Below are 17,450 nucleotides of genomic sequence, written 5' to 3'. Positions count from 1 at the left end.
GAGGACATGAAGAAACTACAGTAGTAGAGGACATGAAGAAACTACAGTAGTAGAGGACATGAAAAATACTAGTCAGAACACTTGTAACGGTGGCAAGTTTGGAGGCAAGTAGTGTCAGAATGGCAAATATATCTGGAGGCTTGCAGAGGAAGATTATCTCACGACCAAGTATATATATATATATATATATATATATATATATATATATATATATATATAGGGAGTCAAAGCCTCTCATTATCATAATGAACACGATGTCAGGAAGCTGATAGATTCTATATTATTAATATCCCTAATGTAAGATCACTGTTCTTTGGCCGAAGGCCCGAGTGAGAGAGGAAGTCGAGAACATTGGCAGGAGCCTCAAGACCTCTCGTTTCCTCTCGAGAGATGCCTTTACCTACAGCGTTAGTGAAACACAAACCTAAAAGAACGCGTCTGCATCACACACGAACGTAACCAACATTAACCAAACGATGTTAAGTAAACACACACATGATAACCTATATGTATACATGCACGTCTCACAGTCACTCACTGCTCTGTCTGGGGATGTGTGTCCCTCATGCCACTCATAATTTGGTCAGTTTCGAAGAAAGACAAACCACAAATGGTATAAAAGAGACTTAGAGAACTGTCCAGCCTTCCTACGGTGTGTAGGATCATAAGTTAATGAACACATTGCATCTTCACACGTATGATGCTCTACGTACGCTTAGGACTCTATAGATTAGGTCATGGTGCAACTAAATGCCTTTAGGTCAGCTTACCCTGCACTTTCCACCACCTCTCTTTTGTCTAAACCATTTCTCTTTCAGATTGTGGAATCTGCCTCGAGACTGCAGGGTCAATATTGCGACGTCCAGGGCCTCTTTGAAGGGGGAACCTAGTGCCAAGAATATTACGTATTAGTCATGGTGGTTGGTGGTGGTAGTGGCTTCGGGATATCCTCAAGGGAGGCAGCCTGAAAACCCCCACACAGGGTACCCAGTACACACGATACACGAGGGAGGGGGGTATTAGTGACGGTGTTGTGGCCACAGAGACACAGCTGACCAACACAGGGTCACACTGCCCACGCCTTGTCTCAGCGCTCAAGGTTAACCAAGCGTCAGTGGCTGGGCATGAAGCGGCGTATGTGTGTGTGTGTGTGTGTGTGAATGGTGAGCTTGTGTCCAGGACCAACACCATGACTACTGAATCATGCAGTACGTCGGACCAGAAGTACTGCTGCATTGTGACTCCTCAAGGTTAACATCAACTCCGAGTTATGGATTTATTTACTATCATCTTTTTCATAAAGTCTATCCTTGAAAATATGAATGGTGGTTATTATGGTCATGCGATTCCATCTATTTCATATTAAGGAAGGCACTTAACAGTATACCTTCAAGAATACCGTGAGAGTGAATACTGAGAAAGTGTAATATTTCAAGAATACTGAAAGTATAAGGTGGATTTTCCCCCATCTCCGCCATCGTTCGTACACATACTTTAGGATTCACTGACCGCTTCGAGAAATCCTGTTAAAAGTGTTAATGTTATTGGGATCATAATGCATTCGGTGTTTTTTTTTTTTTCAACCTTACATTTCCCACCAACCATCTCTGTTTTGTTTGAATCATTTCTCTTTTAAAACGTGGATTCTGCATTCTTCCTGCAGAGACAACACGGCCAAGTCCAGAAGGCCCCATGTAGGGCGAACCTGCTACCAGAGACAGGGTCGTTACCACAAGGATCATAGTGGGTAGGTGTGAGGAGGTCCGGGAGCCGCTTAGCACGCTAGGTGATAACACACGAGTGTGTCCCTAAACTGGTGCTTGTGATGGTGATAAAACCTGCAGCTCAGAGAGGATGAGATGTCAAGCTTCTCCCTAGAGAAAATAGACGAACGAAAATGCTCGCTCTGGAATGACAATTTTCAATTCGTGCGATCTCATCGCCAAGGAAAACCTTTTCAATCCGAATATATTTTTCTCGTCACGATGGCAATAATGCAGGCGTATGCAATCGTAACGAAAGCATCAACAAAGCACCATGGATGAGCTCTATTACGTTCCCAACTTTTTTCTTTTTTCTGTTTCTCTAATGTTCTCACGATCGCCACCCTACCAACAAACTCCTAGTTTTTTATTGATACCTACGACCCGTCCCTTCTGTCCATAGTCAAGGAAGGATACCTGTACCTTTTCTCCAGCCACCTGGATCGTGTGCGTGTTGTTAACAACCAATTTGGTATTACCAATTTGTACAGCACGGAGAGTGCCTTTTTACACTCGTGGGTCGCCCCCATTTCTAGAACATTCTGTACTATTACACAGCTTCTTAAATCTAATTATGCAATCTGCGTTAACCTTGTCCTCAATCATTCTAATCCATTTATCCACAATTTGTGTACCGTAAAAGTACTTCTTTACATCATTTTAACAAGTTCCTTCTATAGTTTCATGTAATGTCCCCTGGTTCTATCCGTACATCTCTCGAAGAGCTGTTCACTGTCCACGTCATCGATCTGTTCTGAAAACTTAAAAAGTTGTGATCAGGTCACGCCTCACTCTTACCTCTTGTAAGGTCGACAAATTCATAGTCCCTAGCCATATTCTGCGACTCATCTCTCTTCTTCTAATGGCATAATTGTTGCCCTCCTCTGAATCTTCTCATTTATTTAGCCTGTTCTAGTTTTGACGTTCAGTTTACCCAGTTGTTGACAGCTTGTTAAATATCTCCTCATCCATATACTTGAAAACAACTCTGATACTTGCCAGCAAACAGTTTGTCTGCTTAACTATTCTTCTAACAAGGTAGCTTAAGCGTCACGTGAAGTTGTTTGTCCAACGAAAGCTATGCCCAGACTTCGCTTGTAAGGGGTAACACCACGAGCGGATCAGAGAGAGAGAGAAAACAGCGTCCTCGAGGCCTTCTCGCTCCATAGCAACTCGCCTTACCCTGCTTCAGTGTGGAGCGCAGCTGCGAGGCTGTAGCAACCTCACAAACTGGGGTGCTGGTATTGCATAACCACGTAAACGAAATGCAGGGAAAATGTATGGCGCTGCGAGAAAAATCTTAAAGAATTCCTGAGCTTCAGCTGGAGACTACGACGCGTACCATCGGTGCCTGCCGCTCGTGATGGCCAATATCTGTCGCTCACCGTCAACAGCCAGGCTCAATACACACTACCGAGTCTCCTCCACATCCACACACACACACTAAGTCGTCAGTCGACGCTCAGTCAGATTATGACGACGTTCTACCGGCGGAATCCTACTTTATCAATGAATATGTGACGTCACGGAGTACTGAATGACACCGAACGAACCCACTTTTATTCAAAGGTTGTAAACTGCGCAGGTGTGAACCACCTCTGAAATTCAAGAAAAATGGGAGAATTAGGGCATCAAGTCGGACGTGTTTACCTTATCAGTCTTACACCTTCCCGCCCCGTTCATCTCGCTCCACCACTTGCGCTTGAGCAGTTGGATCGTGGAGGTCTCCTGCAGCGCCAGGATAGTGCTGCTGATGGCGCTGGTGTAAGGGGATCCTGAAAGTTAGTGAGGGCGGGGGAGGTGTCTGTTAGTTGGGTTAGTGATGGTTGTGACCTGTTAGGAGAGAAGGGTATACTCCGGTTAGTCATAGCGAAGGACTGATAAAGAGGCTAGAGGGCGACCGGAGTACCTCCATAACAAAACTAGTTCCTCAATCAACTGGTCTCTCTTTTGACAGGTCAGTTTACACCAGCTGGTGACAGATGGCGTTAAAAATTGGGATGGTTTGGACAGAAACACCTCCTTGACATACCTGTGGCATTCCCTTATCTAATGATATCCAACATCATCATCTCTAAGATATTCAAGTTCACAAAATATCAGTTAATATAACAACGTGGAAAAGTGATTATCCACAGAATACCAAGGCAAAACATAATGGAAGAGAATTGATTTCATCCCATCAAAATCAGTCGGAACCAAAATGCTTCAAATCAAACGCTGACGCGCCAGTGCGAGCCTACGAATGGAACTAATAAGTCTTGCTGCGATAAACATACAGGTTTTTAGCGACTTATTTTGGATGATGACACATAAGGACTTTACGAACTGTGTCACGGGTCGTTACAGCTAATGTCTAGACTACGTAAACCACTTCGGACATGTGTCAAGAAAGAAATTAAGTAGTTCATCTAAACTACGTTAAGGATGATGGTGCCCACTGAGGAATTCCATGAATAATTAAAAAAGAAATGAGAATCGACTTTTGAAACCCCGTCGGTACGACCCTTGAGCGCGACGGTAAGACCACTGAGTACGATAATACGACTCTAGGGTACGATGGCATGATTTCTGACCAGAAGCTTATGGATCAAGGTCAAGTAGACAGGACATCCAAATTCAATGTCTAAGAAACTAATCTTCGCTCTTTGCAAAATTCACTGGTGCGCCCCGACTTTGATATGAGAGAGAGAGAGAGAGAGAGAGAGAGAGAGAGAGAGAGAGAGAGAGAGAGAGAGAGAGACTACAGAGGCAAGCTGCCATCAAGATGATTCCCAGCCTGTTGGAACAAATCCTGCGAGATCCCTGTGGACGACCTTCACTCATCGAGCTCTAGAAGACGGACGCGACTCAGCGGAAGATTCAACACAGCTCCTCAGACTTGACCGAGGGCTGCGACGTTCTTGATCGATGTGTGGAATTTCCAAGACTACATCAGTGTGACGTCCCCTGAATTATTGGACACACCCTGGATGGCAAGCATTTTGACTCTCGACTGCAGCAGAGGATTTCTTCTTCAATACAATGATTGAATATATGGAGTGATTAATGAACGAGTTGAAAGCTGCACCAGGAATATGTTTACACTGGCCCAGGAAAGTTCAACCTTTTCTTAGTTGAAGAAGAAATCTGTAAGCAACATGTAATATTTGCTGATATGTCTCATGTTTTTCGTCTCGACTTAAATTTCTACTTCTCGACTTGAATTTCTAAGCTTAATCCGTTCCGTCAGCTTAGTACAATTTTTAGAAAACACGGCCGACCGTTTTCTTCGTTCGAACTTGAAAGGTCATGAAAAAGAACTTCTGTACATTTCTCCTCATTCACTAAAATGTTAAGCTTAGAAATAGGATAATTTACAGTATATAAGAATTTTCCTGGACTACCTCTGAAAGTTGATACACTGTGGAATACAGCTTCGTGGAGAGCCTTCTCTCTCTGGTGTAACCCACCTTACTCTACTTCCGAATGGAGCGCTTCTCATAGCTGTTGGAACCCCTTTCAAAGGGAACTATCGCTGTTTACTCATACCTAGTTACCCCTTTCAAAAACCTATGACTGGCGATCATCGATCAATAAGGTCTCAAGTGTTCTGTGAGAATGATATGTATTCCTACTTGTATCTATGACATTTGACACGGATTCTGGCTTAATGACCTTCAGCTGATGAAAATCCATTAAACCCAGCGACTTACATACGTGCTGTGTGAAGCATTAAACCCAGCGACTTACATACGTGTTGTCGAAGCATTAAACCCAGCAACATCCACACGTGCAGTATGAAGCATCAAACCCAGCGACTTACATGCGCATGCGTGTTGTGCGAGGCGAGAATTTTTTTTTAAAGTTTAACAAAAGTGACGAGTGATGAACAACTGGTTATATACTACGACAGGTTTATTAACACTGACAGAAAGGTTGTGTTGTTAACATTAACCCCGTCTGAATCATACACGAGGATGAAGGCCAAAGGTTATTCAAGGAGCAACCTAAACTGCATGCCAGCATACTGCACTTCAGCATACTGTATGCCAGCATACCGCATGACAGCATACTGCATGTCAGCATATTGCATGCTAACATAACTGGAGGCGTCTGTTGCGGGTCCATGAATACATGGGAAAGGTGGTGTGTATAAAGGACTGGCAGAGGTCAACAAGCTGGGTAAGGAGAGGGATTGGCTTAGTAAGGCCAGGACTTACGAGACACAACTAGTGAAGAAGGTGCGGGTCACTAACATAAACTACGATACATCAATGTGACGACTTCATGTTATCCTGAAAGGGTAACATGGATTCAATAGTTACGTTCTTAGTTATCCTTAACTTAAGAAAATAAAAATCCTCTCCCAACAGCAGTAACTACACTGATTTTGTCTGTTGGGGTCTGTAATTTGGCTCTAGAGATGGGGTCGTGTGTAGGGTTTGTGTAGTAGAGATGGGGTCGTGTGTGGAGTTTGTGTGCTAGAGATGGGGTCGTCTGTAGGGTTTGTGTTCTAGAGATGGGGTCGTCTGTAGGGTTTGTGTGCTAGAGATGGGGTCGTGTGTCGGGTTTGTGTGCTAGAGACGGGGTGGTGTGTAGGGTTTGTGTGCTAGAGATGGGGTCGTGTGTAGGGTTTGTGTGCTAGAGATGGGGTCGTGTGTAGGGTTTGTGTGCTAGAGATGGGGTCGTGTGTAGAGTTTGTGTGCTAGAGATGGGGTCGTGTGTAGAGTTTGTGTGCTAGAGATGGGGTCGTGTGTAGGGTTTGTGTGCTAGAGATGGGGTCGTGTGTGGAGTTTGTGTGCTAGAGATGGGGTCGTCTGTAGGGTTTGTGTGCTAGAGATGGGGTCGTGTGTAGGGTTTGTGTGCTAGAGACGGGTTGGTGTGTCGGGGGTAGTATGGACGAGACTCACCCGGGGGCAGGGCGATACCGTAGCTCTTGGAGTCGAGGAGGCCACCAATCTGGGTCAGGTCACAGTTCCGCTCGACCACGTACTCAATCGACGTCGACTCCATCAGGTAGGCATACAGGCCGTTTTCACTCTGTTCAATATTGACATCATCGGTAGGAAGTTCGATCAACCCCAACAGGAATGAAGTTTCATGCACAGTAATAAAAGAAAAATTAATTATAGGATTATCACACAGACGTTCATACTTCTTACTACAACCATGTTTTGCATCACAAGAGAAGCAGCAACGTCTGAGGTGAATGACTGTCCGTGAGGATAAATATCCTAAAGAGAGGAAAACTGTCTTCATGTTAGCAAGTGAATCCAGGTTACCTTACTGCTTACAGTACCACAGGGAGCCTTGGAGGGAGTCCTCACGAGTGTGGAGGTGAGTGGATGGGGTCAGTTACCTCAATTGTTATATAATATACGGCTGAGGGAGGATGATGATGATGACGACGTGAGGTGATGATAATAGTACCAAAAGATGAAAAGGGAGACGATTCTAATAACGATATAGGCTGATGGGGATGATACTAAAAGTGATGTGGAAGAGGAGGGATGATGATATTGGTGACACTGATGATATATGGCATTAAAGATAATGACGACTGTGAAGACGAGGACGACACCAGATGACGAGAGAGAGAGAGAGAGAGAGAGAGAGAGAGAGAGAGAGAGAGAGAGAGAGAGAGAGAGAGAGAGAGGATGGTAGAGGCATGGGGTCAGTGACCAGAGGCTTTACCTGGACTCTCTTGACACCGTCAGCGTTGGACTCGACGAAGACAGAGGGGCTGGTGGACTGCATGAAGCTCCACATTCGCTTGTAGGTTGGCAGGCTGGAGTCTCTTGAAGGAAAAGATGTACAGCTTGGAATTATCATTATATTAACTCCAGATCATACGTATGTTTACTTCACTCTTGTATGCATTTAGTAAGGGTCGTGCATTCACCGTGTACTTAATGTATAAGAGTATATCAAGAAACAGACTTAGAAGTGTATATCTAGGCAAGGCAAATTTGTTGACATTTCGGCAGACTTAGTTGCGATCCTTCTCCATATCTTGGTCAAATTCCCACCGGTTGGGGGTCTACTTGATGACACCTTAACACGAACACCTTCCTGAGGGTGGCTTGCCTGAAGACCTATCCAAGGAGGACCTACGTATGTCACGAAGATTTACTCAATATTCTTCCTCAATTCCTATTCTGAGGTGGTCATGCCTATGAGAATGCTTACCTGACGAAGGCTTAACCAGAATAATTCTACTGGAAAAGCCTTTACCCTCAGACTACTTACCTAAGGTCATGATCGGAAGCTCATTCCTCAAAATACTGATCTAAAGATGTCTTTCCCTTACACATTTACCTGAAGACCAGTTTGAAGAAGAGACGTGAAGGAACCCCATCCCGCAGACGACTTATTCGAAGACCTACCTGAAGAAGGAGGTGGTGGTGCCGGAGGACAGGGAGCCATACTTGATCTTAGTCTGCTTCGCAAGGTCCTCAGCCGACTCGATGGGCGATTCCATACGCTCAACGGTAAGGAAAGCAGCCAGGTTGGCAGTGTAGGAGGAGATCATGATGAGAGTAAAGAACCACCACATCCCAGCGACCATACGTGTCGATACCGCTCTGTTGTGGCAGGCAGGAGAACATGAGGGACGGTGGGTGTGTGTGTCTGTGTGTGTGTATGCAGTATGTGGTGTGAGTGTGTGTGTGATTACCTATTTGTACTGAACGGGAGTGAGTTCTGCACTCATGGGGCACCATCTCTTGGAACTTTCTCTATTGGCATACATTTCTTTAAACTTCTGTATGATGTCCACATTTACAATTTCATCATTGATATAATATCATCCACCTTTTCTTATACTAGAAAAGTATTTATGTATATCTTTTCCAACTAATTCTATCTTTGCTCCTTTTGAAGGAACTGTTCACCGCTGATTTCACCAAAATGGTATAAAAACTTAAAGGGTAGAGCTCAGGTTACCTCTAACTCTTCTCTCTTTCTTAGTGGGCAAACTTATGGTATGTAACCCTTTTCCTTGTACCTCAACTTTCTTATTTCTGTTCAGCATCTTTTTTGCTCTCTCCTGGAGCCTCTCTGTAGGATGTGAACAGCTTACTGAATACTTCTTTACGCATAGGCTGTACTAGAATGCTATTCTAATATTTACCAGCTGATTGTTTGTCTCCTTTACCATTGATATTCTCCGAGGGTGGAACTCTGAGGTCAGATAAAGTAAATTCCCAGTTCCCTCTGCAAATACAAGTCGTATTAAGGCCTTTCAATTTATTCCAATCGCATTACTTTGCATTTACTTGGGTTGAATTTTATCAGCCGTATATCGTACCAACTTTGGAGTCTTACCAGATCCCATTGTAAGTTGTAATTCTTTTCGCTTTTAACTTCCCTCATGTCTTTGGCGTCATATACAAACGTGGGGAGATGCCCAGTCCCTCGCACAAATCCTTCATATAGTTCAATAAGAGTGATGGTCCCAGAACAGACCCCCTGTAGTAACGCCGCTGGTGACCTCACCTCATTTCGAGAAGGCTCATCTGACAGGCATCCTTGTCCCCTTACAAAGATAAACTCCATCGAAGTAGTCTCTCCCTTATTCCTGCCTAAAGTTACTTGGTTACTATCCGCCCATATGATACACCGCAATATGCTTTCCAGCAATCCAAATACAGACAAGCCACCAAGGCTTCTCTTTTGTCAAAATCAGAGCTCACTCTCTCGTAGAAATAGAACGGGGTTTGTTTGCGTATGACCTCTTTTCTATGGAGTCATATTGTCCCTCTGACTTACGATAGTTTCATATCAGCCTGAAGGACGTCCATTTGCTTTCTGATACCTCTTCGAGCATCATACAGACCACACTTGTCTGGAAGACCGATTTATAGTTCAGCGCCACTTCCCTGTCGCCTTCATCTTTGACCGGAATGGTGTTTGCTCCTTCCATACTATAAACTTTTCCAACGACAGCTTGAAAAACATTTCACTTAATTTGTCAAGTATAGTTGGACAATCCTCAGCATATAGCGAGAGATTTTTTTTCGGTGCCATGAACCTCATATGGTTCAAGGTCCTACAGTTCTCTGTATATGTCTTCTGTAGATATTCGAATGCATTCCAATACTTCATCCCTATTCAGTCCCATTGGTGATGGGGCTCTATGGTCAGTTCCTTTGTGAAGACTTTTCAACTTCGACGTTCAGTTACTCGCATATTTCTACGTCATTCTCTACAATCCTCAGATTTCCTTTTGCCTTATTATTAACTGCTCTTTGAAAATTTACTGCTGACGAATTTAAGGAAAAGTTTTGAATCACCTCTCAACTTGTTCACAATATTCTTTTTAAAGTTTTTCATTTACTCCTTTTCTTATCAACCTGGCTGAAGTATCGCCTACAACTTCGCCATAGAACATTGCAGCATTCCTTCACTTTCTGACATATACTGTTGAACCACACATCTCTATCTCTAAACATTTCTTCTGCATTTGAGGCTAAAGGCACACACATGCTGCAACCTCATTATAAATTTCACAGAACCTTCAGCCACAGTGCTTTGGCTGCTAGACTCCCTTTCCCGTTGATATGTTCTGTGTAGTTTCCACGTTTATATCTCCTGTTTAAGATGGTATATCATCTCTGTTCGTTTTACATCCAGTTTACCACATAATCAATCTGAAGCATTACATAATCAACTGTTCTAGTCAGCATATTGTAGTCTGACATTTCTAGCACATCATACCCACCTCAGTGCGGCACTACCAGAGATGTTCTCTTCTCTTGCCTCACTTGGAGTCTCCCATTTTCTTTTTCATCTTCCTGCATTGTCTGCCTTTCTCATCTCCCCTCGGTCTATCTCGTTTAATGTATACATCATTGTTTGTTATCCTGCCTAAGTACCCCCTGTTATATCCTCTTGTTACTCTATTCCTATAGCTCTCGAAGAACTGGTTACCGTCCACGTCATCGACATGGCTTAGAAATTTAGATGTGATCAGGGCACCCCTCACTCTTCTCTCTTCCATGGAGCACAAATTCAAGGGCTTTAGCCTTTATCTGTAACTTAGCTCTCTTAATTCTGGCAACATCTTTGCTGCCTTCCTCTGGACCTTCTCTGTTGGCTTTTTGTGCTTCTTTAGGTGCGGTGGCAAAAGCTGAGAATCCTAATTCTACCTAATTTAGGATAAGGACTGCTTGGTAAACATTTCAGTCATATACTTGAAAACCATTCTGATATCAGCCAGAAAACAGTCTGTCTTCTTTACTATTCGTCTAATGTGGGACTCTGACGACAGATTATGGATGGCCTCGACTCCCAATTCCCTCTCATATACAGAATCCTGAAGCTCATTTCCGGCTAGACAATACTCATACTGAGGCTTTCTTTCACTTTTGTCTCATTCTCATTACCTCATATTTGCTCGGGTTGAATTCCATCACAATGTATCAGATCAACTTTGGTGTCTGTTTAGATTCGCTTGTAAGGTAACGTGATCCTCGTGTTTCACTTCCCTTATGACCATCTGCAAACATACTCAGGTAGGATTCCTTATCTTCAGGCATTTACAGAGATCAAGAAAAGTAATGGACCCTGCGGCACTCCGCTGGTCACTTCGACCCAGTTCGAGTGGGCTGGTCTAACTTGTGTCGTCTGTTCCCATCCACTGAGATAATCTTACGTCCCACGTCTGAGTTTCCCCTGTCGCACGGTGTCAAATGCTTGCTGGCACTCCACATACAAACAACCCGCCCAACCTTCCCTTGTGTGTGTGTGTGTGTGTGTGTGTGTGTGTGTGTGTGTGTGTGTGTGTATACTGTTTGTCATTACTATTTGTCTGCTACGGGAAGAGTTTTGCACTCGTGTTGCCCCGTCTCTTAACCTTGTATAAATGAACCTTGTCTTTACTCCTATGTACGTATGTAACACAAACATTCCGCCTAAACTAGGTGCTCATATATCGACCTGCCTGTTGGGGAGGATGAGCACCTGGGTTGAGTGTGAGCCGACTGTCTCGGCCAGGGTTCGAACCCGAGCGGGTCTGAACTGTGGACTCGTAGTCACTACACTATACCACAGAGTCCCGTCAGTTGATTATTGTTTGTGTTACGGGGAGAGAGTTATACACTCGTGTTGCCCCGTCTCTTAACCTTGTATAGTATATGTATCATGTCTTCACTCCTATATATATTCAGATACACACACACGCCCGAGCTTAAGCCAGGTACCCATTTATCAACTTGCCCCGAGATGTGTGTGTGTGTGTGTGTGTGTGTGTGTGTGTGTGTGTGTGTGTGTCTTTTAATAACAAAGCTACAATGGAACTCATTTTCCAGTCAATATGAAAAAGAAACTGGATAAACGTACACACCACACAGATATACGTACTGAGGCAAAAAGTCGCATCCTTGCTGCATGAGAGAACCGATGGCGAACCAGAGGCAGTTGAGTATAGTAAACTGGTTCTCCAGGGTGTCTGGGTCCGGGTCACACGGGTGTGGGTTCTGCCATTCGTACGGCGTGAACCTGGGGGCGAAGAGAGTGTGAGAGCGTCCAGTATGAACGTGGTGGTAGTGGTGGTGGTGGGTTGGAGACGGCTGAGGTTGGTGGTGTTGGAGAGGAGGCTATCTCCCTGGTGTGGGGTGAACTTCGGGGGAGGTTAGAGTCTTGCGTAAGGGCTGGGATGGAGAGGGGTCAGGAGTTGGGGTCAGGAGTAAGCCTGAGAGAGTCTGGGGGTCCTGGTGAAGAGGGGAGAGAGAAGAAGAAGCAGACACTGTGCGGAAGGTGTGAGGTCTGTCTCCTCTGGTGTGGCACACGGCGCGTGAAGCTACGCACAGTATGAGCTCTGGTTACGCCTAGTATTAAGGAGGTTGGGAGGTGGGACAGAAGCGGAGGAGGAGGAGGTGGTTACGGAGCGTGAGAAAGGCATGGAATTGTTGGGGAGATGTGAGGAAGATGGGAAGAGAAGTAAGGGTCGTGGATGGTAGTGATGAGAAGGTGTTAGGAAGATGGGAAGAGGGCTAGAAGCGTGGAAGAGGATGTGAAAAGAAGCTGTGGCAGACATGAAAAAAAAAAAAAAATAAAATAAAATAAAGACATAGGAAGAGGGAAATCTTAACTGATGGTAGGAGTTGGACTTAAAGGTAGCGTATGAAGGATTGAGGCAAAGGAATGTGCAAGATATGAACGTAAAGAAATAAAAGGAAGGTGGGAAATATAAATCTAGGAGAGACAGTGATTCTGAAGATGTTGAATAGCGTCATAATCGTTGTATATTTAACAGAAATAAACCCAGGTATTCATGAATCTTGTACAGCTGTATGAACTATACCAACAGATCATAGTGTGGAATCTGTAGTGAATAAAAATAGTTAAGTCGAGGAGTGAAGTAAAATTACACGTAGGACTTGAGTTTATAATGATGAATCAATAGATGAATGGGCTCAACCCAGAGTGTTTTGGGGATAACGAAGTACTGGCTAATGTTGAATAGACAGACTAAAAAACAGACGGACAAATAAATGAAAAAATGTAAACAGTAATTAACGGAGGCTGAAGTTCTTACCAACAAGAGCTGCGTCTGGCAAAGGTCCAACCTGACGGAGGTCACACCTGATGCAGCTGTCAGCTGATATAGGACCCCAAGTGGCAGGGGCGTCATCTACCAGATAGTGTATCTGTTGGGAAATTCACCTGATGGAGGACCAACTTGGCACATGCCCCTCCTGACGAAGGATTCAATACCGATGGAAAACTCACCCGATGGAGGAGGACCCACGTCACGGGAGATTCATCTGCTGGCGTAGGTACTTAAATTGAAGATCAGCGTCACAAAAGTCCTCCTTTGGGAGAGGGATTTAAGTAACGAAGATCACATCTGACCAAATGACCCAGCTGCTGGAAGACCAACCATCTTCGAGGGAAGAGGGACTCGTCTTGCAAACGCATATCAGTGTGGAAGAAAAGACTCACCTCGCCAGGATGTACATGAGCATGGAGACACCGACGTAAGCGGTGATCATGTACATCCAGACCTCGAGCGAGAGCGGGGAGAGGAAGGAGAAGAGGGAGGGGGCCATCTTCTGCGGCTTCTTGTACAGGATGGAGATGCCCATGTTCATGAAGGGCATCGTGAAGTCGACGGCCTGTTCTCGCTCGAAGTTGATGGTCAGGTCGGTGATGGCCATCTCAGCACGCTGCTCGCACAAAGACAGTGATAAGTTTCATTCAATAAATTGTATCAGATGACAAGCACATTTAATGTCTGAATAACAGTTAGGACCAGTAGTGAGGCCCAGATTAAACTACTTTTAGCTGTTGTTAAGTATCAAAAAGTACAAATCAACATAATTCTTATTCATCGCAGTAGTCGTCTCCTTGTGACAAAATCAGTCAATATGCTATACTTAATATCGAACTTCTTTCATGTTGCGACCTATGGACATTTGTTGTGGCTTAATGAGCATCTATGCAGGCTACGGCCATCGCATAGAGCAACATGGATGTGAGGTGTTTCATGTCTCCCTACAGCACAGTCGCATCACACTGTGTCCTCCCACCCAGGAAAAACACATGCTACTGTACCTTATCCTCGTCTCTTCTGCCATTTTCTGCATTTACTCTCACTCATCCACTCTTGTAATCATTCTCCTATCGTCTATTTTTGATGCACATCTTAACCACCTGAACATCCCATCTTTATCTATCAACCTCTCCCTTTCAAATGTATGTTTTCAAGGTCCCTATCCATCATATTATCTACTGAACTCGACCTTCGCTTTTCGGAAAATCTATTTCAAGCATCCGCACTTAGCCAGCCAGCCATCCTACAGTTAAAGACCGACTGAACATTATGATACACGGTATGGGCTGCTTTGCTGTTACCAATCACTGCCACTCCAAATATATCATCCTCCACCCATTACACACACACACACACACACACACTTTCAAAATTCTCTGATCATAGGCTGCACTTCACCGACCTTGAATTTACAGTGTAAAGCTTCTCTCAGTAGGTGTTCGCACAAGTTCTCTGACAGGATAATGCTCGTTAAAGCGTACATGGTGATATTACCAGCCAGATTCTGTATCCCTGTCAGCAATTCATTGTCTCTTCATCGAGTTACATGACACAGTGCGACTCCCTCTCTCCTCGATAACAGGAACTTCATTTGTCACTCGTTTTATTGTCACTTCTTCCATAATCCCATTTATTTCTTCACTTTTGGAAATTGTCTACTAACTGTGCCGTTATTGCTACATCGGAATGAGAAAATCAGTTGTCATGTAAAGAACAGCTAGTAAGGCTATGGGAACGACAAGTTGCGACAATCCTATCATTCCCTCATCCCTGTATCTCCTCTGCCGACTGTTCGGTTACTGTTGCGTCAGTGGAAAAAAAGAAAAAGTTTCCCTCACTACTGTAAGTGTGCCCGACACTCTTTAAACATTCTGCCATGCAATGACAATCCTTACTTAAAATGCGCAAATTTTGCACACTTTTTTTTTGTCGTTATCTACGTCTTTCCATAGATTTTCCTGTCATCATCTACAGGTGTACTAGTAGTGCTTTCCCTGATATTCTTTGGCCGTTTCAAATGCAAGATAAAAGATTTAGGACCAGTATTCTAGCCAATAGTGACGGGCTTCATGAATATTTGGGAATACACCATAAACGCTACATATAGATACACGTTTTGGAAAATGCAGTTTCATGGGTTAATGTATGAGCCAAAATATTTGACGACCTTGGTTAGATTCTGGCCTCTTCTTGCTGTAGGACCTTTCATCACCACATTACCTGTTTCGAGAGCTCTTATGAAACTATTTGTCCCTCCAGCCAGGTGTGGTGATACACCAATTAACTCCCCTTTCATCTCCGTCATACCTTGGTCTTCCAGCATTCATCATGTTATCACTTTACCTACCAGTCTCATCATACCACTTCGTCCCCTAGCCCCACCATCATCTCACACGTGCCACCAGGAGTGCTCCTATAGTCTCTTCTTCATGACAAATAACAATCTCATTTGTTTACATCCACTCTTGCAACACCCTCACACCAGTGAACCCATAAACATCATCATCCCACATAAGTCTGTGCCTCCCTAAGCACGCCACCAATGAACTTCAGAACCTCTCTCATCACACATCCCAACCAGCTCTATCATGCCGCCTGCGAACTCCAGTAATTCCCTCATCATGCCACACGTCTCCACCAGCGCCATCATGCCACCTACTCGATCCAGCAGTTCTCTGATCATGCCGTTCCACTCGCCGGTCTCCTTGACCCTGGCGCCGTAAGCGTTGCCAGGGACGGGCACCAGCGTGTAGTTGAACTTGAGGATTTTGGAGATCTCGTTCAGGAGGTCGATGCAGAAGCCCTCATAGCGGTCGTTGCCCGTCAGCTGCTCAGAGCTCTCCTTCCGCATGATGTACGGGTCGTTCTAGGGAAAGGAGAGAGAGGGGATCCATGTGAGTCATTCTCAGGGAAGGAGTGGAGTAGTGAGTCATTCTATAAGGGAAAGGAGCAGGGGAGTGGTGATACAGTCGTTTTACAGGGGAAGGGGAAAAGAGTCATGAGTATCAATGAGGGTCATTCTGGTGTCATGAGGGAACAATGAGGGTCATTCGGGTGTCATGAGGAAAAGGAACAATAGGGGTTACTCTGACTGGAAAGACGAGCAACTGTTGATAACTGTGATAATTGCTCTGGTGGAGGAAACGGTGTTATCCTTGAGAGGAAGGAAGATCAATGGTGAGGGTCACCATGAAGGGGCGAAGGAAGAAGGACGAGGCTCACTGTCGAAGGGAGTAGTAAAGCTTCTTTTAGAAGAGAGTGGTCAGTGTCACTGGAGTGGGGAGGTCGAAGCGGTGGAGATCACACTAACGGGAAGAGAGAAAGATCGAGTCGTTTAGGGGATGAGGAGAGAGAGAGAGAGAGAGAGAGAGAGAGAGAGAGAGAGAGAGAGAGAGAGAGAGAGAGAGAGAGAGAGAGAGAGATTGATGAGGGGCGTTTTGGAGTGTATAGAAAGGTATGGTAAGAACCTTTGCGGTGGAGAGTGAAAATCGCGTTGTTGTGCTTTAGGAGAGAGATTAGGAGTTGGTTCAAAAAACTGGGCTGTCATGAAGTAAATCCACTGTTTTCTGTAAATAACACTGGACGAGCTGACTGATGACTCTCTCTTGCTGCAGACAAACTTATAACATTCTTCAGCGTCACCTTTGTTAGTTTCGTCAACACATGATTTCTACTGGCGCTAAGTTTAGCGTATTCAGGCTCATTGTTTTTCGACGCAAATTTACACAAATGTTTCTATCGTGTAACTGTTCGTTCTGATTGATATGAGGTAATCATTTAACTTTATACCACTTGGGAATCGTTCTGAAGGAAGACCATTTGTTACACACTAAGACGCATGTCCATCTGTCTCTCTCAAAACCTTACTGAACATTACCCAAGTTACGTCCACATCGTCTCTACATATATGAAGAACAGTGTCGTATGTCCACGAAGCAAGATCCGTGACGATCACAGATGAAATTGTAGACGAAGAAGGAAAATAAAAAGCATGAAATGTTGCAAATTTTCTTGCTTTGATTTTCCCTCGTGGTCTACAAGTTCACATAAAGAACTGAGTGAAGATGAGCAGCAGGACGAATAAAGGCGAGATGATTGAACGAACAACTGTGTCAAAGGATGCAGCGATTGCCAGATGCTAAACCATC

The 17,450-nt window shown here is 44.4% G+C and overlaps 1 protein-coding gene across 7 annotated transcripts in view; it reads right to left on the bottom strand.

Annotated features, from left to right (window-relative positions):
- Positions 1 to 17,450, bottom strand: part of LOC139750394 (glutamate receptor ionotropic, kainate 2-like) — a 690,745-nt gene that overhangs the window by 14,842 nt on the left and 658,453 nt on the right. For 6 of the 7 annotated variants that reach the window (XM_071665191.1, XM_071665147.1, XM_071665137.1 and 3 more), the window contains 7 exons: positions 15,962 to 16,168; positions 13,692 to 13,915; positions 12,108 to 12,245; positions 8,132 to 8,329; positions 7,440 to 7,542; positions 6,656 to 6,785; positions 3,414 to 3,538 (listed from right to left, as the gene is read on the bottom strand). In XM_071665191.1, coding sequence (XP_071521292.1) covers positions 3,414 to 3,538; positions 6,656 to 6,785; positions 7,440 to 7,542; positions 8,132 to 8,329; positions 12,108 to 12,245; positions 13,692 to 13,915; positions 15,962 to 16,168 — 1,125 coding nt within the window. Of the gene's footprint in view, positions 1 to 770; positions 887 to 3,413; positions 3,539 to 6,655; positions 6,786 to 7,439; positions 7,543 to 8,131; positions 8,330 to 12,107; positions 12,246 to 13,691; positions 13,916 to 15,961; positions 16,169 to 17,450 lie in introns of all 7 variants that reach the window. The other variant, XM_071665173.1, reaches the window with a different exon arrangement.

Source organism: Panulirus ornatus, chromosome 1, assembly GCF_036320965.1.
Source record: "Panulirus ornatus isolate Po-2019 chromosome 1, ASM3632096v1, whole genome shotgun sequence".
NCBI classification, from domain to species: Eukaryota; Metazoa; Arthropoda; class Malacostraca; order Decapoda; family Palinuridae; genus Panulirus; species Panulirus ornatus.
The sequence above is the reverse complement of the archived record's forward strand: the minus strand, read 5'-3'. Positions and strand labels throughout refer to the sequence as shown.